Here is a 25,887-nt window from a genome sequence, read left to right on the forward strand (position 1 = left end):
GGACCCTATGGAAGAATCTCATACTGTTGTTTTGTTAAATGGATGTGGTGTCAAACTGCTTTGCTTTTTATACCTGTAGAGCAGTGCTACTCTCAGCCGTGGGCAATGAAGCCTCTCTTTGCAGTGGACACGTGCAATGTAGAGACTCATAACTAATCAAAGGGTTAAGAATTAGGGACTGTCGAGTTCTCAACCCTGTATGTGATGTGTATATCATCTCCCCCAGAGTAAAAGAACATTGTAGAAAAGAGGACAGGAAGAATATAAGGGAAGACAGAGAGGAGTGCTATGAAATGCTGTCACCTGGATTTGATAGGTCCATTGTCATCATGAATTTACAGCAGCTGTGGCTACCTGCAGGCGACACTAAATGAGGCTTCTCAACATTTTACTATGAATATGGGAGGGATTCATGAGGCCCTACTCTTCCTGAAGGAGATGTAGGGAATTAATGGTTGCTGGAGAAAGTGGAGTTATTTTCTTCAGTAGTAGCCCATGTTCCAGTAACACACCCTCTTACTCCTGTTTATGCAGGTAACTTTAAGTAAACTTGGTAGAGCTAAACAAACAAACAACAGAAACAAAGTCAAACAAACTGAACAAATAAGGAACCAAAAAAGCAAACAACAACAACAATAACAACAACAACAAAACAACAACAAGAAGAACAACAAAATAACAAAACAAAACAAAACAAAAAACCCACCACATGAAAGTAAGAGGGACTTGTTGGAGGAAGAAGAGGTTCTGTGGGAGAGGGATGAGAGGAAGTAATGGGGTATGCAAATCAACAAAATATATTTATATATGCATAGCATATCAAGGAATGTGTAAACAGAGGAATGTAAGCAAAAATGATTTTGGTGATAACCATGGACTTAATGCCAAAGGAAAGAAGACTTTAAGGGAGTGAGGGACAAGGAAAAGTGAGTTTTCTCTAGTGAGAAGATTACAGGGTATACAGTTGAGGTATAGATGGAGTCAGTAGAGGATATAGAGAAATGAGATTCAGGAGGTAGGACTGTGTGCTCGGTTGAGAGTTAATGACATTAGTGGAGGCAGACAGGGGCTACGCCATGTTGGATGTGAAAATTTTAAGAATCGCAAGAGAGTAATCCTAGGAGCAGGTCAGCCTGAGAATACACACAGAATGGGCATATTATAGCAATATGGTTGCAGTGACAGCTCCCAGTGACCTGGCTGCAAGGCTGTCAGTTTTAGAGAAAGTGGGGAGAAGTGGCTTGAAAGTCATGATGCGTCACCTGCCCGACAACTAGACCTAGAAAGAAAGGGGGTTTTTGATGGGTATAAGGCCTGACTCAGGGCCATTTGTCCCATCTTATCTAGGCTTCATTGTGTGGCCTCCCCTTTCCTGAGAGAATAGGATTTTGTCGTTATGTTTTGCATATGTCATTCATTTCCCTCCAAGTCCTGGCAAGTGTTTTACACCTTTCTTTGGAACACACTCCTCAAACATCGCCACCTTGCCCAGTCTCACTGTCCATCTGGCCGACTCCGTCTGCTACTTCCTTTAAAGTCAGAGGGCATTCCCACAGAACCTGGGGCTTAGATTCTTTGTGTTTCATTGTAATTTCTTATCTGGCTTTTTCACCTGACTCTGAGTTTCTTGAACCACAGACAAAATTTGATTTATTTCTCTGCCCCTAGCAGGTGGGTAACAGGCGCCATGCATTGTAAGGGTTCAACAAACTTTTGCTGAATAAATGAATGAATAACTGAAGAGAAGTTTCCAAACAAATTTTTGGCACGTAACTGGGACTTGATAAGAGGAAAGTCTTTTCCAGTTTCTGTGCTGTTTAGCGATGTTCTTATTAGGGAGATTTCCTGTCCTTTTTTTTTTTTATGAGAAATCAGAAATTTAAATTCATAGAAATTATCCATTTTCTTTTGATTTGTCAAACCTCCATAATTAGAAAAACATTAGCCTTCGAGTAATCTTGGACTTTAAAATCAAAGGAAGCAAACAAACACAAAAGTCCCCCAAGTAGTCAGGCACTGTTTGCAAATGGTTTACTTGTTTTCAATTTCACATCTGCTCTAAGCATGGGAGCATACCCTAAAACCAGCAGCCTGAGAATGACCAGGCTTTGCAATAGGGTCCCACTTCAGCCCCCAGAGGAAGGCTTTCATATATTGTCCTCAGACAATACCCAAGAGCCCCAAAGTCCTTACAATATAGCTTTACCTGGAGAATAGTCAAATCTCTTGTCTCCACTGACATTAACTGGTTTTGTAATCATTGATTTAAAGGCCAGGGGTACAGTCATCAACCATATCCATCCACATGGGATGATGGGAATGCAGATACATGATACAGGCCTTGAGCACTGTCCATAGAAGAGACAAACAGGAAGCACTTTGCTATGAGCACATGCAAGTTTGAAAGCACTGAGATATTTTTTTTAAAACTTATTTTCTTGTTCCTCTTGTTTGCCACCTCATTTGTCATTAATACACACTCAAATGGAGTTAATGGGATCCTGTCCTTCTCAGTGTTAAAACAGTCCATGTGGAAAGTTTTTGGTAGAATACAGAGTTCGGTGACTTGCTGAACTGAACCATCTTTTCTCCTCCTTCCTGTCAGGGTCCTCTAAACCATAGTGACACCTAGAGAAGGGCATTTTAGTCTTGTCTGAGATTTGGTAGAGATTTAGCAAGCAGGAAGTGTTCTCCGAGTCTTGGATTAAACACAAACTGCCTTAGCTCTCTGCTGAAAACTAGACAGTAAGACGCTGATTCGAGCACTCTCTGTGTGTCAGGAAGAAAAGACAAGAGAGAATGAAACTGACAAGAAAATTTTCCTTATTCATCAGGCAAGGAAGTCCTTGTCATTCACTTGCTGCTTTTCTAGGAACCTGGAAGCATTCCAGGAGCCAAGTGTTCTCGAAGCTCAGCTGTATGGGGTCCTTGTGATTCTCCTGTATTCTGCACCTGTCTAGCAGCCTTCTCCTCCCTCGCTGCAGAGTGACCCTTACATGGTTGCCTGTCAGGAAGTGCTAAGCAGGCCTGTCACTCATAGGGAGGGACTCCACTCTTGCTGGTTAGGAAAGGTTTAAATGGAAAGACCTAAAATAAATAATGAGAGTACACGGCCATTGTGTGGCCTTTAAAGCAGAGTGGTGTTGGAAATGTGCGAGAAAAGAGATAAGAGTAGGCCCTGCCTCATTAAAAGTCTTTCTGCTGGTCAACCACTCCTGAGCATGGGGCCTGCTGTGGAATGTAGCTGATGTGGACCCAGTGTTGTTTCATTTGGAGAACACAGACTTTCCCTGTCTTAGCAGCTCCCAATTGCAAATGACGTCATGGTTAGGGGCGGGACTTTGGGTCTGCTTTTCCCTCTCTATGCTGAGATTTTGTTTGGGTTGAACTTGTGCAGGTCTTGTGTATGCTGACATGATCTCTGTGAGTTCGTGTGTGCACCTGTTCTGTTGTGTCTGAAAGGTATTGTTTTCTTGGAGGCGTCAGTTACCTATGGCTCTAAAATCTTGTTATTCCCTCTTTCAAAAAGATCCTGAGCTTTGAAGAAAGGGGTTCGATATCCCATTTTAGCCTGAGTTTTCCAAAGTCTCTTACTCTGCCCACTGTCCAGCACAAAAGTTCCATGATTTTGTGTGTTCTTTTGTTTGTTTGTTTTGCTTTTGTGTTGCTTATCTGATTATCCTTTTTCAGAAAGGGAGAAAATTAAGGAGTTGTGTGGATAGGAACTTGGGAAGGATCTGGAAGGACTTGTGGGAGAAGGAATACGATCAAAATATATGGAAAAATATTTAAGGAAAACAAGACAAAAAAGTCTTCTTGCCGTTTTTCTAAAATCCAGAACCCTCAAGACTGAAAGACAATTGGAGATTTGTTTTAATGTTAATTGATAATTTCTACTTGGCACAGGGCATCATTACAAATTCATGATTATATAGTCAGTTAGACAGGGCCATAAAAATTTCATGAAGAGTGGGCCAGAGAGTTCAAGGTCTCTGGCAAACCCTGGGTCTTTGCTCTCCTAATAGACAGTTCTCTCTATTGTACTAGAAGAATGCAGCCGCTTCTTTGCAGGAGACCTGAGTGAAAAGAGATGCCTCTCTAGAGAGTTGGCCAAAGTACTTTCCACACATAGTACTTAGTCAGATACCATGACTAATATCATGCTTGGTCCAATGACATGGTGTCATCTGTCCATCTGGAAGGGCAATGCTACTATGCCTAATATTTACTCTAGCACACCTAACTCTTGATATAAGACCCCTATTTGGTTTATAAAGCCCCAAGGCACTGTAAGCCATTGTACATGACATGAAACCCAGAAGAAGGCTTTCTGGTGTTCAGGGAGAAGAATGAGGACATCCTTGTTGTTCCAGAACTCTTGAAGAAGTAGAGCTAACTCAGCATCAGCACAAGCCAGCTCGAGTTCTCTCTGGAGGCATGAAGAGGAAACTCTCCATTGGCATTGCTTTCATGGGCATGTCAAAGACAGTGGTTCTGGATGAGCCAAGCAGTGGGGTGGACCCTTGTTCCCGTCATAGCCTCTGGAACATTCTACTCAAGTACCGAGAAGGTAAGTGGTAAGACTCATTCACTTTCTCCACAATGCTATGCTTGGGGAAAGGTTGGCTATTATATGTATAAAGCAAGTCATATTACAATTGAGGATGTATGATAATGTTTCAGAACAAGCAAAATATTCTAATGTTTGTTCACTAATATATTTAAAAACCTACTTTGTGTTTGATCTCTTAACTCAGTATTAGCAATGATACTATCAGTGAACTACAGATGTCATTTGAAATTGATTTTGCCCAAATTATGTTCCATTTTAGAAGCATGAAGAATGAGAGGATTCAATCAGAGGTCATCAGGGACAAACCTTCCTGAGTTAGTCAACTTTCCACTAATGTGGCAGACAATTAACTTTGAAAAAGCCGGTTTGGGCCCATGGTTTCCAGTAAACGAGTGGTTAGTCTTCATTTTAGTTTGCTTTCCTGTTACTGGGCCAAAGGCAACCTGAGCAAAAAGATTTATTTTAATTTTTATCATATGCTTTCTGGTCTATCATTGAAGAAAGTCAGAACAGGAACTCAAGACAGTAAGCTGGAGGCAGGAACCATGTACAAACATGGTTTCCCGACTCATTCTCTGGATAACTTCCTATCTTTCTCTCTCATTCAGCTCAGGACCACTTGTCTAGGGATGTTTCAGGAGCCCACAGTGGGCTGAACCCTCACACATCAATCATCAATCCAAACAATTGCTCCCAACCATGCCCATAGCCCAGGCTGATGTGATCCTGAATTGAGGTTTCTCTTCTCAAAAGACTCTAGGCTATTCAAGTTAGCAGCCTTTCACTTTGGACCCATGGTGGTATAGTATATTATAGTAGATGGGGTAAGATGATCATCTTGTGATGGCACAGAAGCAAAGAGGGACCCAGAAAAGACTTGGTCTGAGGGCCTAACTTCCTTCTATCAAGTCCCATTTCTTAAGGTCCCACCATTTCTCATTAGCAAGTCAGGCTGGCAAATAGGCCCTTACTATGTAGATCGTTGGGAGGTTTTTGATCTAAATGATAGAACTTAGATCCTTGTATTATATGAGGAAGCTGAGGCATGGTGACATGGACATGTCATAGTCTCACATCTCTAGAGAAAACTAAGGGGAAATGGGTCTTTGGCTTAGAAGGTTCGTACGTCTTTTGCTATAGCTTGCTTACCATTCGAGGCATTGGAGAGACAACTGCTACTTTGCATCATCTGTTTCTATAGTCCAGGTAGGAAGGAAGAACTGCAATAGGCATTTCACACAGAAACTTCCTTTGAACAGAACGTAGGAAACAGGGAAGCACATCTCAGTGCTGATGAAGGACTATCAAAACTTATGAGGCAAGATTAAACACAATTTTACAAAAATCTTTCTTTTCCTCCCTTTTTTCTTTCCAAGCATAGAACTTTACTCTAGCTTGATTTAAAACTCCAACTTCCTTAGGGGTAGTTCAAGATTTGCCTTAGAAGAAAACTGAAATAGAAGAACAATCTAGAACCTGTCCTTTTCTTTAGCACATAGGTAGCAATTTTATTCCTTTTATTCCACAATTCTGAGGAACAACAGGAGGAAAATGAAGTGAGCAGCTGGGATGTAGAGGCACAGATTCAACTGTGTTATCCCGAGTGTTCTTGGTTTAGCTTGGGTGGCTACATGGGAAGAATTTAGGTCCAGTCCTTGGCTCAGGGGTGAGGATGCTGAGTAGAACTCGGCCCCGGGGAAGCATCAGGTCTAGTGTGTAGCCTTCCCAGACCCTCTGCTATAGCACAGAGAGGAAGCCAGAGCTTGTGAGGAGAGATGGCGGTGTTGAACTGTCTTACTGGAGGCCAGGGCAGATTTCAGAGTCTGCAGCCAGAACTCCTCAGATAAGCTGGAGGCATGGCATAAGAAGCACTCTAGTCTGACTCCTCTAGGGAGTCCCTGCCCAATCTACAAATGCTGGGAGTAAGAGGACAGTACCTATTGGTCTTAGTCATCAAACACAGACCAAAAGAGATGAGATCCTCTTCACCTCTAACCTTAACGGTTCCTTCAGCCTCTTTGCTTCATTTAACTGTATGCCCTTTGGGGAGAAGGGCCAAAAATAAGAAAAGGTGAAGCTTTGATGAAAACCATGGGTTGCAGCTTATGGGCACTGATTAAAATTTGAGATTGGATTCCTGACTTTCCTGCCACTTTGAATGGGGGCTGATAAAGAAGATGGATGAGGGTTAATAAATGGATTGTAATGACCTTGCTCTTGTGGATTGGACAAGCTAAACACGGTAATCCCATTACTATTGTTTGACTTAAAAACCAGAGATAGAATCATTGTTAATATACATATTAACTGTATTTTAATGATTCATAATTTTTCATTTAAAATTTTTAGTTGAAAAAAAGACATCCCTCACCGCCTCCCTCCAGCTCTCCCTATCTCACTAATGCATTACATTTCCAATGTTATGTCTTAAAATAAAAGCTTACTGAGTCCATCTAATGCTATACACATGTGTATGAGTGTGATGCCATCTACCACAACATAAACAACTTTTTATTGGTTATTCCCTAAAGAAAAAATGACTATACCTCCCCCAGTGACTGCAAGTAATTATTTGAGAACCCTCCTCTCTCTCTATTCTGGAATTTGTTTTATTTTTTGAGAGTTCCATACATGTATATACTGAAATAGTATATGTACTTCTCCCTTTTGCCTCCAACTTCTTCCATGTACTCCCCAACCTTTCCTCTTCCAATTTCTTGTCTTTTTGTTGTTCTTGTTTGCTTTATAATCCATTAAGTCCAGTTAGAACTGCCTAGAAGTACATGGGACTGGAGCCATTCACCAGAGCATATAAGACCTAGCAGTGGTCATCTCCTCAAGAAAGAATTATTTTCCCTCCCTCATCAACTGGCTTGACCTGTGTGCCTGCATACTGCTGTGTGTTCATATGTCACGCAATGTCCAAAGGATGCCAATTCACAGCTTCCTTCTCCATCCTCCAGCTCTTCCTTTCTTGAGCGTTTAGCTGATGGAAGGTTTAAAGTTTAAATAATCAGAATAGACAGATGCCGTGCAAGTCTGAGAACAAGATTGTCTTCATTAAGCTCTGCCGTCACACCCTTTGTTGCTTAACAGTGATTATTTTCGTCTTTGGAAGACTCTTTTGGAGCTGGTGTTGTACTGATTGAAGTGCAAAATTAACAGTCTGTAAGAAGATTAGCTAGACAGTAGTAAGAGGAAAACCTGTCTTCGAAAATGAAAATGTATAGCTGTTCCTGTAAACAGCCTCAAAGCCTCTGGCAACTGGCAGAGCTTTGTGAGAAAGATTTAAGACAGTGTGAAAACAAATGCTAGCTGCCGAGTAGAAAAGAGACTTTCCATCAGAACACTGTGGGCAGGATGCTCAATCTATTCGGAATCTCTTGTGTGTTTCTTGCTTTTTGGTGGGTAGGGTGAGCCTTTGATTCGCCCCGGTGCCAGCACTTCAGTGTGGCCCATAGGAAGATCGATAATGAGGCAACCACATGCCTAGACCAGGTTTCAGACTGGCTGTACACTTCCTTTGTGAGGTTGGAGAGATGGCCGTGTTCTTCTAGGCTTCTGTTTTCCCTGTTACAAAAGGAGACTGTCTTACCAACTCATGGGAATCTGTCTTTCTCTGTCTCTCTGTCTCTTGCTGTCTGTCTCTCGATATCTCTCTCTCCTCTCCCTCTATCTCTCTGAAACAAGAAATGTTAAAATGTATTTTTAACATACTACAACTTCTATTGTTTGGAAATTTCATATAATGTACGTGATCACATTCATTTTCCAGTTCTCCCAGGTCTACTCTTGTGACCCCCCCCAAGAAAAAAGAAGTAGAAAAGGAAAAAATCAAACAACAGAAAGAACCCCAAGCCTAGTTTTTCCCCACCCCACCCCATCCCACTAGAAGCCGTCGATTATGAAGAACTATATATGCTTCAGTACCCCTATTTTTAAGAAGTCTCTTCAATGGCAACCTGTTCTTTTTTTTTTGAGGGGGGGGAAGGGTGAGGGGGAGGTTGTCACAAAAGCTGTCTATGTCATTCTCAGTTGTGAGTCTGCACTGATCAATACTACTGCAGAAGAAAGGCTTTCTCCAGGGAGTCAACAAGCCACATGCCTCGGTATCTGGTGTGTTGACTCCCCGTACATGAGAGGGTATTATTATTTCAAAATTACTTAAGAGGTGATGTCTAGAAATGCATGTTTGGAGAAGAACTTCTCGATAGGATAGGCTATATCAGCAGAATTAGTAAAATAAGGTAATGGCTTAGGAGAATATCATTTGAGAGTAGAACAGCATCTCAGGTTCCTGTAACATCAACCAGGAGTCATCATGAATCAAATATCCATGATGTGATCTAAATTCTTTAGGAATTACTTACTTACTTATCTTTTACAGCTTTAGTAAAATGTATTTGACAAATAAAAATTGTATATATGGCATGATGTTTCATATTTATTTGCACAGAGAAAAGATTAAACAGAGCTAGTTAACATGCTCATCGCCTTACAAATATACATGGATTTGTGAGTGTGTGTATTCATTCGTGTGTGTGTGTGTGTGTGTGTGTGTGTGTGTGTGTGTGTGTGTGTAGTATTGAGGGAGGACTAATCTCTCAGTATTTTTTACATGCACAATGAATACATATAGCTGCTGTGTTGTCTGAAAATTACTAACATGTGTGTACTTTAGCCAATGTCTCTCTTTTCCTCTTTCTGCTCTCTCAGTCCCTTACAGTGGTGCCCTTTTGTCCTTAATTTCCATTGAGAATGTGGGCTGAGTAGACGTCTGTTTTTAGACTATTGGATTGTATAGTGACATGCAACTGAACTGCATGACAGCTCTAATCAGAGTAACTAATCTGCCTCTGATGACCCTAGGTCAGTCAGGGAGTATATTTTCATAGCATCCAGGGACTGGAAGACAAAGATACTGTCCATGGTCATTATAATACATCTATAGCAAGAACTGGCACTGGGCACTCCACTCCCTATTGTCCTTTGCACTACATTCCATTGTTTCTTTCTAGATGGACTCTAAAAATTAATTGAAAGCCAGCTACCGTGACTTGCCTCCCAGCAATCCGAGGGCTGAAATGGAAATATTGCTGTCATCTTGAAGTTAGCCTGGGCTACATAGTGATCTCTAGACCAACTTTGGCTACCAATTGAGATACAACTCAAAAGTAAAATAAAGTAAAATCAAGCAATGATAAAAACAAACCCAAGGAAAGAACAAAATAATAAGACTTTTGACTTTTAATCCTTATTTGTTTTCATATTTCATATTTTCATACTGAAAACATGAGATTAAGTAGATTTAGAATCAAATTTATCATTCTCTATTTAAAAATTTGTCCTTGAAACCAAAATGAATGAATATGCTAATTCTGTTTGATAGACTAGCTAAATAAGGCTCATTTTGACCCAATGGTGAAAGTAGCTAAGAGCAAGAGCATCATGCATTTACTTAGCTGAGGTAACTTTCCTCAGATACCTTTAATTTCTCTGGCTTCTGTTCTCCTAAGGTAAAGCAGAATCTTTTCTTCTCCAGAGGAAAAGGTAATGAATTCTCAAAGTCATTGTCAACACTTGGGAACTTAACATGTGTTTCTGCCTAGAGAAGGCACAGTGCTGGACTCAGCCATCTTTCTCCACAGAAAGGCTAGTGACTTAAGCTTCCACCCCCAGCTCCCACGTGTCTCCCACATTCATTTGGATCAGGGTTTCTGAGTGATTTCTGGGATGGAGCGTATGTTTTGATGCGATTACATCTAAGTCCTAGAAAATGGAACTGCTAGACTCAGAGTCTTTACTTCATATCCTGTGAGAACAGCAGCAGTGAAGAGAGTTGTCGTGACCTTTCGGGATACTATAAAGGACACTGTTTAGGATCTCTAATTCTCAAAGTAGACTTGGCTAGGTTTCTACACAGCACCACTCCAGTCTGCCCAATTTAAAACACCGAGGACTCTCTTTCAATCCTGGCCTAGGAAAGGGTCTCTGTAACACTGGTTCTGACGTATTATATGCTTGGCCACAGGGCGCACAATTATCTTCACAACCCACCACCTGGATGAAGCTGAGGTGCTCAGTGACCACGTGGCTGTTCTCCAGCAGGGGAGGCTCAGATGCTGTGCTCCCCCTGCAGGCCTCAAGGAGACCTATGGCCAAGGACTCACCTTGACACTCAGCAAGCAAGTAAGCAGGGCAGCTGCTTCATTTCTCTGAGAAAGCCATGTCCGAACATGTCACCCAAAGCAAAACATGGCACTTGTACAATAATAACGCCCAACTGTAGGCCTTTTGTGCACGATATCCCAGATGTCTTAAAAACTCATTACAGGCCTGAGCATTGAGGCCTGACCTCTGTGAATGCCAGGGTACCTTTGGTCTTCTGTTAAAACAAAAAAGGAAGGTTTGGTCAGAGTGTCCTAAGTACCAAAGAACATCTGTGAGGAAGCATGATTATTGAGGTGATCTGAAATAATTGAGACAGTGATGCCCTCTTACGGAGACTAGAACCTTGCCTGGTGGGCAGGCAGGACAGTAGGGAGATGGAACAATCAGGGTCAAGGCTTGAGAGGTCAAACCTACGCCACATCTGTAGTTATTGTCTATAGTCAGTCAGAACAAAAAGCAGAGACCCTGGGCTTAGAATCCAGAACATCACTACCCAGGTTTTCATGACTGTTGTATTCATAGTGACCCTCAAAAAATTGCTGCCCATGACTCCCTTGAGCCATAATTTCTCTTTACCTTTTATCTAGTTGAGGCGATTATATTGCTATCCAGAAAGGGCCTCCCTTTCTCTTTGGTTAGGATTCCTAGATCTTACTTTTGGAACACTCAAACCTAGTCTCTGCAATAAAATTGGTCGGATTTGAGTCTCCATGATGATTGCTCTAGGAAGGAGAGCATCTATCCAATTTGGAGTTCTGGAAGCTGGTTGAAGAGCATTTGGAACCAGTATGGGCACAGTATGGGTCAAATGTAGGCTCACCAGGCTTATCACTGTAGATTTATGATTTATAAAATAGAAGAAAAAGGAATTGGAGAATGCGATCATGAGGCATTGAGTGAGATCACCAGAACTTACACTCACATGCCTGGTTTTATGACATACACCTGCCAACTGCCAAAACAGAATTCCTGTTGCTTACTGATCAGCCAGTCTAGCCTGACTAAGAAGCTCCAGGTTCAGTGGGTTTTGAAGGAGACAGACAGTTTCCCTGAGATCGACTCTTGAAGTTGTCCTCAGGCTTCCGTAGTGGTGCACATATACCTATGTCACAGACACATATATTAAAAAAGAAAATATGTAATACTTGGTTGAAAATGTCCCATCCTGCTTGAATGTAGCAGTCTATTCTTATTTTGAAACAGAATTGTGAAATAATACATTTATTGAGTATATTATTCAAGAACTCAGTGTTTGGAGTGACCTTTCTAACTTTCTAACCTATTTCTCTTTCTGGTAGCCCTCTGTTTTAGAGAGCCAGGAGCCCAAGGATGTGGCTCGTGTTACATCCCTGATACAGGTCTACATTCCACAAGCAGTCCTCAAAGATAGTAATGGAGGTGAGCTGACCTATACCATCCCCAAGGATGCAGACAAGACCTGCTTCAAGGGGCTCTGCCAGGCCCTGGATCAGAACTTACAGCACCTGCACCTGACGGGATATGGGATCTCAGACACCACCTTGGAAGAGGTACAGGCTCATAATTCCATAAATATGCATTATGGTTTATGTTTCCATCACAGTTTCATATTTGGTGAAGTGTGGCTGAATGGAGAAGAGATAGAAGCCATCGTATTAATTTATTATTTCTTTTCAAGCCCTGATTAAGAGAATATGCCAATTACCTTTCTTGGTTGGTTGATATTGTTGTTCTTCTTATGGGGTTGCAAACCCCTTCAGCTCCTTCAGTCCTTTCTCTAACTTCTCCATTGGGGACCCTGTTCTCAGTTCAATGGTTGACTGTGAGCATCTGCCTCGGTATTTGTCAGGCTCTGGCGGAGCCACATACTTCACGGGTAACTACGTTTTGAGCAAATAGCATTTTTGTATTTGGGACCCAAGATGTTTGATTTGGAATCAGTAGATGACCAGTCAGTATTCAATAGTCAAGGTGCCTGGATCCTTCCCATGGACTTCAATGCTGGCGCTATGATCACACACGGGGTAAACAAATGTCAGATGCTCTACCACTCAAATGGTATTGAATGCTGGCCTGCTTGGTCCCTCTCATAAACTCCTTCTTCGCTCTGATACCTGATTTTGTAAGTTCCCGGGCTTGAGCTGAGAGCACTCACTACTCAGTGCTGTCCCATCAGAGAGGCCAGCCAAGGATTTGCTTGTATTTCTTTTGAAGGAAAATGCTGGGCTATTAAACCTAATAGAAGGCAATCCTTGTATGGGTCTGTAATATTACCTTTATGTGTGATCTACATGTAAACTTAATTTTACTTTGCTATTAGCTATGGAAAGTGCTGGAGATTAAAAACTAACACAAGAACAGAAAATTAAAGTTGAGATAGACAAGAAAGCGCTGTGCTAGCTTCTCTAAGTTACTTGTTTCAGGTATTATACTAATGCACAATAATTTCCCTTCCCTTCCGGTCCCTTCCAGTCCTTCCTTCCTTTCCTCCCTCCCTCCCTCCCTCCCCTCCTCCCTCCTCCTCTCTCCTTCCTCCTCTCCTCCTCTCTCTCTCTCTCTCTCTCTCTCCTCTCTCTCTCCTCTCCCTCTCTCCCCTTTTTCCTCTCCCTTCCTCTCTCTTTTTTCCTTCCTTTTTTCCTTTTGGCTTTATTTATTTAATTTTTAAAATTTTAATTGGATATTTTGTGTATTTACATTTCAAATGCTACATCCTTTCCCCCTCTCCCAGGCCCCTCCTCACCCCACCTGCTTCTATGAAGATGCTCCCACTCCCACCCACACACTCACACCTCAACGCATTTTCCTACACTGGGTCATTGAATTCTACACTGGGGCATATTAGATCTCTGTCAGATGTAGGATTGGTAAAGAACTTTTTGCAATTGGTTGGTTGCCATTTTGCCCTATTGACATTGTCCTTTGACTTATAGAAGCTTGGCAATTTTATGAAGTCCCATTTGTTGATTCTTGATCTTAGAGCATAAACCATTGGTGTTCTGTTCAGGAAATTTTCCCCTGTGCCCATGTGTTCAGGGCTCTTCCCCACTTTCTCTTGTACTAGTTTCTCTTGTACTAGTGTATCTGGTTTTATGTGGAGGTCCTTGATCCACTTGGACTTGAGCTTTGTACAAGAACATAAGAATGAATTGATTTGCATTCTTCTAAATGCTGACAGACAGTTGAACCAGCATCATTTGTTGAAATGCTGTCTTTTTTTTTTTTACACATTTTTCTTTTATTGGATACCTTTTAATTTACATTTCAAATCTTATCCCCTTTCCTGGTTTTCACTATCTCCCCTTATCTCCCCCTGCTTCTATGATGGTGCTCCCCCGCCAACTCCCTCCCACTTCCCTGCCCTGACATTCCTGTACACTGGCATAAAGCTTTGACAGGACCAAAGACCTCTTCTCCCATTGATGCCTGACAAGGACATCCTCTGCGACATATGTGGCTGGAGCCATAGGTCCATGCCTGTGTACTCTTGGAATGGTGATTTAGCCCCAGGGAGCCCTGGGGTTTCTGGTTGGTTAATACTGTTGTTTTTATGGCCTTGCAAACCCCTTCAGCTCCTTCAGTCCTTTCTCTAGCTCCTCCATTGACAACCCCGTTCCCAGTTCAATGGTTGGCTGCAAGCATCTGCCTTCGTATTTGTCAGGCTGTGGCAGAGCCTCTCAGGAGATAGCTATGTCAGGCTTCTGTTAGCATGCACTTCTTGGCATCTGCAATATTGTCTGGGTTTGATGACTGTATATGGGATGGATCCTCTAGGTGGGGCTAGTTTCTGGATAACCTTTCCTTCAGTCTCAGTTCCACACTTTGTCTCCATATTCCCTCCTGTGAGTATTTTTGTTTCCTCTTCTAAGAAGAACTGAAGCATCCACAATTTGGTTGTCCTTCTTGAGCTTCATGTGGTCTGTGAACCAATTCTTGGGTATTCTGAGCTTTTAGGCTAATATCCACTTATCAGTGAGTGTATACCACTTGTGTTATTTTTTGATTGGATTGCCTCACTCAGCATGATATTTTCTAGTTCCATACATTTGCTTAAGAATTTCATGAGGTTATCATTTTTAATAGCTGAGTAGTACTCCATTATGTAAATGTACCACATTTTCTGTATTCATTCCTCTGTTGAAGGACATCTGAGTTTTTTCCAGCTTCTGGCTGTTATAAATAAGGCTGCTATGAACATAGTGGAGCATGTATCCTTGTTATATGTTGGAGCATCTTTTTGGTATATGCCCAGGAGTGATATAGATGGGTTCTCAGGTAGTACTATGTCCAATTTTGTGAGAAGCCACCAGACTGATTTCCAGAGTGGTTGTACCAGCTTGCCACATCCTTGCCCGCATCTGTTGTCACCTGAGTTTTTGATCTTAGTCATTCTGACTGATGTGAGGTGAAATCTCAGGGTTGGTTATTTATTTATTTATTTATTTATTTATTTATTTATTTATTTATTTATTTATCTTTATTAACTTGAGTATTTCTTATTTACATTTCGATTGTTATTCCCTTTCCCGGTTTCTGGGCCAACATCCCCCCTAATCTACGGCCATACCACCCTGAACGCGCCCGATCTCGTCAGGGTTGTTTTGATTTGCATTTTCCTTTGACTAAGGCTGTAGTACATTTCTTTATGTGCTTCTCAGCCATTTGGTATTTCTCAGTTGAGAATTCTTTGTTTAGCTCTGTACCCAATTTTTTAATATGATTGTTTGGTTCTCTGGAGTCTAACTTCTTGAGTTCTTTTTATATATTGTATAAGCCCTCTATTGGATTTAGGATTGATAAAGATCTTTCCCCAATCTATTGGTTGCCATTTTGTCCTAATGACAGTGTCCTTTGCCTTGCAGAAGCTTTGCAGTTTTGTGAGGGCCCATTTGTCAATTTTTGATCTCATTGGAGTTTGGTTCAGGAAATTATCCCCTGTGCCTATGTGTTCAAGGCTCTTACCCACTTTCTCTTACATTAGTTTCAGTGTATCTGATTGTATGTGGAAGTCCTTGATCAACTTGGACTTGAGATTTGGACAAGGCGATAAGAATAGATTGATTTGCATTCTTCAACATGCTGACAGCCAGTTGAACCAACACCATTTGTTGAAAATGCTATCTTTTTCCCACTGGATGGTTTTAATTCCTTTGTCAAAGATTAAGTGACCATAGATGTGTGGGTTCATTTCTGGGTCTTCAAGTCTATTCTATTGTTCTACTTGCCTGTCTCTGCACTTTACCATATAGTTTTTTTTTTTTATCACTATTGCTCTGTAATACAGCTGGAGGTTACGGATGGTGATTCCCCCAGAAGCTCTCTTATTGTTGAGGATAGTTTCTGCTATCCTGGGTTTTGTGTTATTCCAAATGAATTTGCAAATTGCTCTTTCTAACTTGATGAAGAATTGAGTTGGAATTTTGATGGGGATTGCATTGAATCTGTAGATTGCTTTTGGCAAAATGGCCATTTTTATTATATTAATCCTGCCAATCCATGAGCATGGGAGATCTTTCTGAGATCATCTTCAGTTTCTTTCTTCAGAGACTCGAAGTTCTTGTCATACAGATATTTCAATTGCTTAAGTAGAGTTACCCCAAGGTATTATATATTATTTGTGACTATTGTGAATGGTGTCATTTTCCTAGTTTCTTTCTCAGCCTGATTATCCTTTGAGTAGATGAAGGCTATTGATGTATTTGATTTAATTTTATATCCAGCCACTTTGTTGAAGTTGTTTATCAGGTTTAAAAGTTTTCTGGTAGAAATTTTGGGGCACTTAAATATATTATCATATCATCTGCAAATAGTGATATTTTGACTTCTCCATTTCCAATTTATATGCCTTTGGCCTCCTTTTGCTGTCTAATTGCTCGGGGTAGGACTTGGAGTACTATACTGAATAAGTAGGGAGAGAGGGGGCAGCCTTGTCTAGTCCCTGCTTTTAGTGGGCTTGCTTCACGTTTCCCTCCATTTAGTTTGATGTTGGCTACTGGTTTGCTGTGTATGGCTTTTAAGTTCAGGTATAGGCCTTGAATTCCTGATCTTTGCAAGACTTTTATCACGAGAGGGTGTTGAATTTTGTCAGATGCTTTTTCAGCATCTAAGGAGATGATCATGTGGCTTTCTTCTTTAAGTTTGTTTATATACTGGATTACATTGAAGGATTTATGTACATTGAACCCTCCCTGGTCCCTGGGATGATGAACGAGTGTTTTGATGTGTTCTTGGATTTGGTTTGTGAGAATTTTATTGAGTATTTTTTCATTGATATTCATAAGGATGCAGATGAAAACCAGCAGGATCCTTTCCCAGACTGTTCCTTGGTTCTTGTGCCCTGAGGGTTCTAGGTGGGTCCCATAGAGCAGAAATGGTGGTCTTACCTGTGTTCTCAGATGGGTCAGCACTCCCGGGAGAGCAGCTCTCTTCCTAAGGCTTTTGAGTACAGAGAGATGTGGCACAGGGTGAGCTCTGGGCCCAGAAGGAAACTGGATGGATTCTAGTCTGTAGTCCAACTCCCCAACAATGGTCAGCAGCAGCTGTGAATGGAAGTCAAAGGAAGTCTAGCAGTGGCTCAGTCCCATCACATAGGCAGGCAAAGAAGCGAGTTCCTTTCTTTTTGGTTGTTCTCAGTAGACTTTATGAATCTGAGCCACATACAGAAACTTTGGATAACTGTGAGAATTTAAAATATCCAGTTTTGTAAGACAGAGTAAACATTAGAATTGACTTAGGGGTTTGTGGTCCCAAAGGAAAGGCAGTCCCGGGCTGGAGAGATGGCTCAGCGGTTAAGAGCACCTGACTGCTCTTCCAGAAGTCATGAGTTCAATTCCCAGCAACCACATGGTGGCCCACAACCATCTGTAAAGAGATCCAGTGCCCTCTTCTGGTGTGTCTGAAGACAGTGTACTTATATGTAATAAATGAATAAATCTTTAAAAAAAAAAAAAAAGAAAGGCAGTCCCTTGAGAAATCATTCATTGAATGCCTGTTTCCCTACCTTAGCAGTGTTAATGTTACTCTCAGTTCAGGAACCCATAGTTAACTCTGTCCAGTAAACATAGTTCAGCAAATGCACAGATTTGTTGTTGGGAGTGAGGAAGGGAGGAGAGTAGGGGGGGTCAGGAGGCAGAAATCATACCTATGTGATTTTTATGAAAGTGGATAGTTATTATTATTCTACTTTGCTTTTATTATTGGTTGTTGCTGTTAATCTCTTATTGTGCCTACATTATAAGCCAGACTTTACCTTAGGCATGCATCAGGGAACCAAAGTACAATTGCAGTTTCTGTAACTATGGGTTTAAGTAATTACAGGTTGCAGCTATGCAGAAATAGCACTGTGCCTTTATTGAACATATGCAGACATTTTATTGTCATCTCTCCTCTGGAGATTAATATCACAATTGTTTATCTATAACAGCTGCCTTATATCATGCATGATATGTAGTCAAAAGATAAGTTATTACATATTGTAGAATTGTCAATAGGTCAAATATAAACACTATACGATTTTATACAAATAAAAGGCTGAGACAACTCTGAATTTTACTCTGTATACTCACTCTCCACGAATACTTGGTGACAACTCTTTGAACTATTTGTCTGTAGAACTCAGTCATGATGTAGAATTACAATATTGGTTATGGAATGCATGCTCCCTGGGCAAGGAAGGACCACTAAAGTCCCTAACTGATAGTGACCATAATACAACTTGTCTGACATCAATATTCATAGATGAGTATAAAACAAGAAGAGTGATAGTCTTGCAATGCACCTGCTTTTCTATTTAGAACATGAATAACTCTTTATAGATGGTATTGTCATTCTTATTTCTTTTCTTTTTTTTGGAGCTGGGGACCGAACCCAGGGCCTTGCGCTTGCCAGGCAAGCACTCTACCTCTGAGCTAAATCCCCAACCCCGTCATTCTTATTTCTAAGTGAGAAATGTGAACCTTGATTGGCTACTTTCTTTACCCCAAGTCATGCAGGGCATAAATGATGGACCTGCATGTAGACTGATGCTTTCTGGGAATGAATTGCATGTGTTGAAAAGGCATGGTCTTGGCAATGCCCTCTATTGTATTGACTAATAGGGCAAGGGTATACCAGTTCTCACTGTCTCTACCCTGTCCTTTTTGATAAAGTAGGAAGAACGTCCAGAAAGATGAAACTATAAAATAGACTAATATATGCACATGATGTCTATGAGCTACTTTCTGGAGTTGATGATTGCTGTAACCATGACCCTATGTCATGTTCCTGTTTTCTGCTTTTGTTCCAGAAGCCTTTATATGAGTCCAGCCTAGAAATAAAGTATGAAAATCCAACTCTCCACCATCAAATCAGTGCTTTCCCCTTGTCCCCTTGCTGCCCACTGTCTTTTCTCCACACTTGTCCTGATAAGTTCTGTGCTTCCTCTGTGATTGCCCGAGGAGATGGAGTCCTGGGAGCACTATGCTTCCCTGTCCCCCTCCTAACTAGCAGCATGAAGACTGCTGTGTTGTGAGTGCTTGCTTGTCTAATGGGTATTTGCTGAATGACTCATGTTAATTTCCAGAGGAACAATGACAAAAAATAAATCTGTACACATTCAGTACAAACACGGTGTTCCTTCTGAATAGCTGCAACCTGAAATTACTTAAGCCCACAAATGTAGAACCTGTATTCGTACATGGTTCAGAAGACATGGCTACCTTCTGAGACTAGTTACACTACAAAGAACAAAGTGTCACCACGACACTTCTGCTTCTAAAAAATTATTTTATGTGCATAGGTGTGTTATGACTATATCCAAGTGTATGTATGTGAACCACATGCAGGCATGAACCCTTAGAGGCCAGAAGGGCATACCAGATCCCCTGTAATAGTAGTTAAAAGAAGTTGCAAACTACCATGCAGAGGTTGGGAACTAAACCTGAATTCTCTGGATTTAGAACTATCTCCATAGGGTTTGGACCAATGACTTTGTGGATAAGAGCACTTATGGTTCTTGCAGAGAATTCAGAGGATGTGGGGAAAGAAATGTTTTTATACTGCCAAGTAAATTAGAGCAGCCACTACAGAAATTAATGTGGAGATTGGTCAATATAACTACCATGTGATTCATCTGTATCACTACTGGAAGGACTCTAAGTCATCGTATCAGAGAGATATTTGTGTATCTATGTTTACCAAAACACTATCTACAACAGCCAAATTAACTGGTATAGATGCCACTAATCGATGATTGTCCTTTTAAAAATAGCTGTGGCAGATGCACATATTGTAGTTTGATTCAGATGAGGAAATTATGTCAGTTGCAGGAAAATGAGTGCAGCTAGATATCATTGTGCTAAGTGAAAACAAAGGAAGAACACTGGGCATTTCCTCTCATATTCAGAATGTAGACTTCAAAAACTGACGTATAAGGGGGACATTATTTGGGAAAAGAAGGGGCACCAAAGAAGAGAGGATAGGAGAGGGTATGCAGAATGAATTTAAGTATGCAGTTTATTTGAATGACTATTTCATAAATGAATATATGCTACTAAAATCTAAATCAATGGACAAATAGACACACATAGAAGAAACAGAACAGTTTTCATTGATATTCTGAGTATGAACAATTATGGTTACATGACTTGGGCAAAAGACTCAAAATGGTAATGCCTCCTGTCACCTGTGGGGAAACTGCCACCTCTTTAGAGTGACAATGGAATTAAATCATATCCATGCTCCTAAATTCACTTGACCTTCAGGAACCTTTGATAGATTAACAGCCTTCCCTGTACCAAAACAGAAGATCAGGGCACATCTGAGCTTTCTTTTCTTTTGATTGCATGAGTCGGGATTGGTCAGTTGGCCTGCCTGCATGCAGGTATAGGCCAGTGGTTCACTGAATTCCATACTCAAATGTGGCTAAAACACCAACTATCACTTCTTCTAATGTTTGGAAAACAGTATCGGGTAAGAAGACTAGGATTCGAATGGCTGGGAGCTTGAGCCAGCACATTGTCAGTTTCCCTATAGATACAAAGTGTTGCCGCTCTGAACTGTAGTTTCATAGTCCGTGTCTTTTGGACTAGAAGAACAGGCTGTTCTTGGTTTCTGTTGGTTTACTGGCTGTTTTGTTGTTTTTGCATTGCCTAGTACTGAGAAATTGAGCTAAGGCTAAAGCAGGAGACCTGTGCATGTTGGGGACAGGAGGTGAGCCAGTCGTTTGGATAAAGAACTCTTAATAATTTACCTCAAAACCTCTAAACTTATGCCTGTATGTCAGGAAGAGTGGGCATCCCTTTCATGTAATTAGCATTCTGTCTTTTTAATCAAAGAGGAGACTTCAGGAATCCTGTTAATATTTACAGGAAGGAGAGTGAAACTAGGTAGTGCTTGCCTTTCATGCTTTATGAGTTTAAGTACTTTAAAGCCACAAGGCAGGTCTTCATCTTCTGGGTGGATGCTTAGCTCTGAGATGCTTGGTTAACCACTGTGGTTTACAGTCTTTACTTTTGGGCAGATGCTTAGCTCCGGGATGGTTGGGTGGCTACCGTGATTTATGTACCTATCTCTGCTATTCCAAGGAGAGGCCAAAGAAAGATTGATAGGCATACTTTTCAGTGAAAGGCATATTTTCTAATAAGATAATTCTTTGCTCTTAGTACACATGCTCCTCCTTCCCTCTTTTCTGTCAGACTCTCAGGGCTGCTGAGGTTTTCAGTCACATGTGAGATGACAGTGGAGAGTCTGCCGAGGCTAGGAGAGCCAGTTCTACTGGCTGCATGCTTGCCTTGCTTTTGTTATTCATAGAAGCAGAATTCTTCTGGGTCATTTTCTCTTTTTTATAAGTGTTATTTTATGAAGAACTAAGATAAATAAAAATATCCACCATGGTGAGCTACAGAATGCTGAGGTCTGTGGGAACTGAAGCCAGCAAGGACAATGTTGGTCAATAGTGAATTAAATCATCATCATCATCATCACCATCACCATCACCATCATCATCATCATCATCATCTTCACCATCATCATGTTCAGAGATCTATGCTTTTGGAAGCCTCTGCATAGAATTCAGAGCTAACTTGTGTGTTTTCTTTCCCCACCTTCACGGTGATCATGATGCACACAGGGGAGTCTATTCTGCATAGAGCCCGACAAGGTGCCTCTGATACTGCTCATACTGGTTATAACGGCTGAGCTATGGCAAGGGTGGAGAGTGAGAACTCCAGGTGCCAGCCTGGGAGCAGTTGAGTGAGAAGCCTGCTTCCACGCCATTACTTATTCATGTGCTCACATGAACGGTGGCTCCAGGCACCGCCCCTCCCCATGGGAAACTAGCAACCACAACCTGAGGTCACAAGAAAAATCACAATGTGAGATTCAATGGGAAGAAATTCAGGGCAGAGTGTATCATTTCAGGATGACGCCATTCCTTTCCCTCTTTAGAATAGTTTTTTTCTCACAGAATATATCCTGATTGAGACTTTACCTTCTTTTATTACTCCCAGTTTCTCCCCACCTCCCTTCCCATCCTGATCCACCCCTTTCTGTCTTTCATTAGAAAACAGACTTTTAAGGGTAATAATAAAAGAAAATCAATATAAATAATTTAATAAGATAAAACGAACCCCAACACATCATAATTAGATAAGACAAGCAGAAAAGAAGACAAACAAAAAGAGCCACAAGGGAGAGACAGATGCACAGACCCTCGAGTTCGCCACCCAGAGATCCCATAAAAGTACTCAACTGGAGGAGTTCCATGAGTTGTGCAGTTGTTGTCTGCGGCAGGAATCCTTTGCTGTCAGTTTGTCAGAGCAATCGAAAGTCTTGACAACAGCCTGGGTTGTTTGGGAGTTTCTACTGTGCCACGTTGGTGAACAACTCAGTTAGACATAACCCAATCTAGGTACTGGAAACTTCGTTTGGTGACAAAAAATGTCCAGCTGAGGTTCTGAATACCCCATTATCTCATGATTTAATTTAGATCACTTTCATACACACACACACACACACACACACACACACACACACACACACACACACACACACACATCTACAAAGCTTCCTTTTTAAAACTGGATTTTAACTATCTTTACCCATATGCCCTTTCTCATCCTCCTCTTCATCCCCTCAACACTTGATCCTCCCATTCTAGTCCCTTATAAGTGAACATATCTCATATTTGTCTTTCTGAGTCTGGGTCACCTCATTCAGGATGATTTTTTTCTAGTTCTAACCATCTATTTAACTGTGAATCAATCTCAATCTCTCTCTCTCTCTCTCTCTCTCTCTCTCTCTCTCTCTCTCTCTCTCTCTCTCTCTCTCTGGCTGGGTGATAGTCTCTTGATAGGCTTTATCCATTCCTCTATTTAAGGACACCCTAGGTTGTTTCCAGTTTCTCTCTGTTATGAATAGAGCAGCAATGAGCATGGTTGAACAATTGTCTAGTAGGGTGAATCCTTTGGGGATATACCTCAGGGTTGTATCGCTGGATCTTGAGTAAGATTGAATCCCATCTTCCAGAGGAACCACCACACTGATTTCCGTATTGGCTGTACAAACTTTCAGTCCCACAAGCAATGGATGAATGTTTCCCTTGCTCCACATCCTAACTGCATGAACCTTCATTTGTTTTTTCAGTCTTAGCCATTCTGACTGTTGTAAGATGAAATCTTAAGGTGGTTTTGATTTGCATTTCCTTGACAGTGAAGGATATTTAACATTTCTTTAAATATTTCTCAGCCATTTGGGTTTCCTCTTTTGAGAATTCTCTGTTTTAGATATATATCCATTTTAAATTGGATTATTCAGAATTTTTATATCCAGTTTTTTAATTTCTTTATATACCTTGTATATTAGCCACCTATCACATATATAGTTGGTAAAGATCTTTTCCCATTTTATAGGCATCATTTGTCCAAATGATGGTGTCCTTTGCCATGCAGAAGTTTTTAGTTTTTTGAGGTCCCATTTATTAATTGTTGATCGTAGTGCCTATGCTAATGGTGTGCTAAATCTCTTTTCTGTGCTATACATTCCAGGTTATTCCCCACTTTCTCTTCTATCAGACTTAGCGTATGTGGTTTCATATTGAGGTCTTTGATCCATTTGGAGTTAAGTTTTGTGCAGGGTAATAAGTATGGATCTATTTGGAGTTTTTAACTTGAAGCCCTCTAATTGGACCAGCACTGTTTGTTGAAGATACTGTCCTTTTTCCCAGTGTACATTTCTGGCTGCTCTATTTAAAAAAACTCAGGTGTTCATACATGGGTGTGTTTATGTCTAGGTCTTCAATTCACTTCCGTTGGTTAACTTGTCTGACTCTGTGCAAGCACCACGCTGTTCACATTACCATACCTCTGTAGTACAACTTGAGATCAGGGCTACAGATACTTTGCAAGCACCACGCTGTTCACATTACCATACCTCTGTAGTACAATTATCTGAAAGAAGGAACTTGAGATCAGGGATCAACTGACAGATACTTTCATCCTGTCTTTCCTTGGTTCTATTAGAAAGGAGGCTGAATTGTTTTAGCTAAGATCAAAAACTCAGGACAGCAAATTTCTCTCCATTGTGTTTCCATATTCTGGAAATCAGTCTGATTTCTCAGTTTTGAACTGCCTCAACCTTCTTGATATACCCAAAAGATGCTAACATATAAAAAAAGAATTATCTGCAGCCTTAAAAAAAGGGAAAGAACCCAATGCCCTTCAACAGAAAATGTGGTACATCTACACAATGGAAAATATCAGCTGAAATTTGGTTGGAAATTAATGATCAACTGAGAAGGGCCCAAATGCCCTAGTTGCTAGAACAAATGAAACTCAAGAGATGATCAAATGTTATCCCTTTAAAAGGGGAACAAGAATGCTTAAACAGAGACTGAAGGAACACCCATTCAGAGCCTCCCACATGCCCATACATATAGAGCCACCTAATAAGACAAGATGGAGGACCGACAGGAGCCGGATGAGCCTGAGCACAGCCAGAATACAGAAATACAGAAACCAGAACTGAGAACGGGACCCCGTTGAAGGAATCAGAGAATGAACTGAAGAGCTTGAAGGGGCTTGAGACCCCATATGTACCAATGCCAAGCAACTTCCAGGACCAAGCCACTGGCTTTGGACTGACCCTGGACTCTGAACTCATAGGTAGCAATGAATATCCTAGTAAGAGCACCAGTGGAAGGGGAAGCCAGGTTCCTGCCATGTTTGAGCTGGGGGAGGGGGGGAGGAACCCATAAGGGGGGAGGAAGGATGTCCTGGCCGGAAAGGGAATACAATTTCCATAAGAAATAATGATAGCCAGTAACACTGTGGCTTCGGCACCAGCTTCTGACTCCAGGTTCCTGCCATGTTTGAACTCCTGTCCTGGCTTCCAATAATGATAGCCTACACTGTGTAAGTGTAAGCCAAATAAACTCTTCTCCAACTTGCTTTTAGTCATGGTGTTTCACCACAGCAATAGAAACCTTAACTAAGACACCATATAGAGCCAAAAATCGTCATTTCACAATCTGTGAAGGATTGTGTTGAGATTTTGTTTGGGGATGGCATTGAAACAGTAGTTTGATTGTTTTGGTAAGATGGCCATTTTTACTATATCCTACTAATGCATGAGCATGGGAGAGTTTTCCTCTTTGGATATCTTATTCAGTGTCTTAAAACTTTTATCATACAGATCTTTTACTTGCCTGGTTAGAGTTGCCCCAAGATACTTTATAGCATTTGAGGCTATTCTGAAAGGTGTTGCTTCCTTGATTTCTTTTTCAGTCTGTCCTTTGGCTATAGGAGGGCTACTGATTTTTGTTCGTTAGTTTGAGTTAACATTGTATTCAGTTACTTTGATCAAGGGTTTCTCCTCAGCTGCAGAAGTTTCCTGGTAGATTTTATTAGGGTCACTATGTATACTGCCACAACATCTGCAAATAAATAAATATACTTTGACTTTTTCCTTTCTAATTTGTATTCCTTGATCTCCTTGAGTTGTTCAATTGCTCTAGCTAAGACTTCAGTTACTGTAATGAATAGGTATGGGGGAATGGACAAACTAGTCTTATTGTTGATTGAAGTGGAATTGCTTTAAGTTTCCCTCATTTAAAAACTATTTTTATTATGTTTAGGTGTGTCCATTGTATCTCTAATTTCTCCAGAACTTTTATCTTGAAGGGGTGCTGGAGT

General features: G+C 41.0%; 1 protein-coding gene across 1 annotated transcript in view; it reads left to right on the plus strand.

The window, feature by feature from the left end:
* Positions 1-25,887, plus strand: part of Abca13 (ATP binding cassette subfamily A member 13) — a 564,237-nt gene that overhangs the window by 219,060 nt on the left and 319,290 nt on the right. Inside the window, exons 39-41 of the mRNA XM_032916398.1 lie at positions 4,374-4,570; positions 10,605-10,762; positions 12,043-12,273. Of these exons, the coding sequence (XP_032772289.1) occupies positions 4,374-4,570; positions 10,605-10,762; positions 12,043-12,273 (586 nt within the window). The remainder of the gene's footprint in view (positions 1-4,373; positions 4,571-10,604; positions 10,763-12,042; positions 12,274-25,887) is intronic.

The sequence above is a fragment of the Rattus rattus genome, chromosome 11 (genome assembly GCF_011064425.1).
Source record: "Rattus rattus isolate New Zealand chromosome 11, Rrattus_CSIRO_v1, whole genome shotgun sequence".
Lineage (NCBI taxonomy): Eukaryota > Metazoa > Chordata > Mammalia > Rodentia > Muridae > Rattus > Rattus rattus.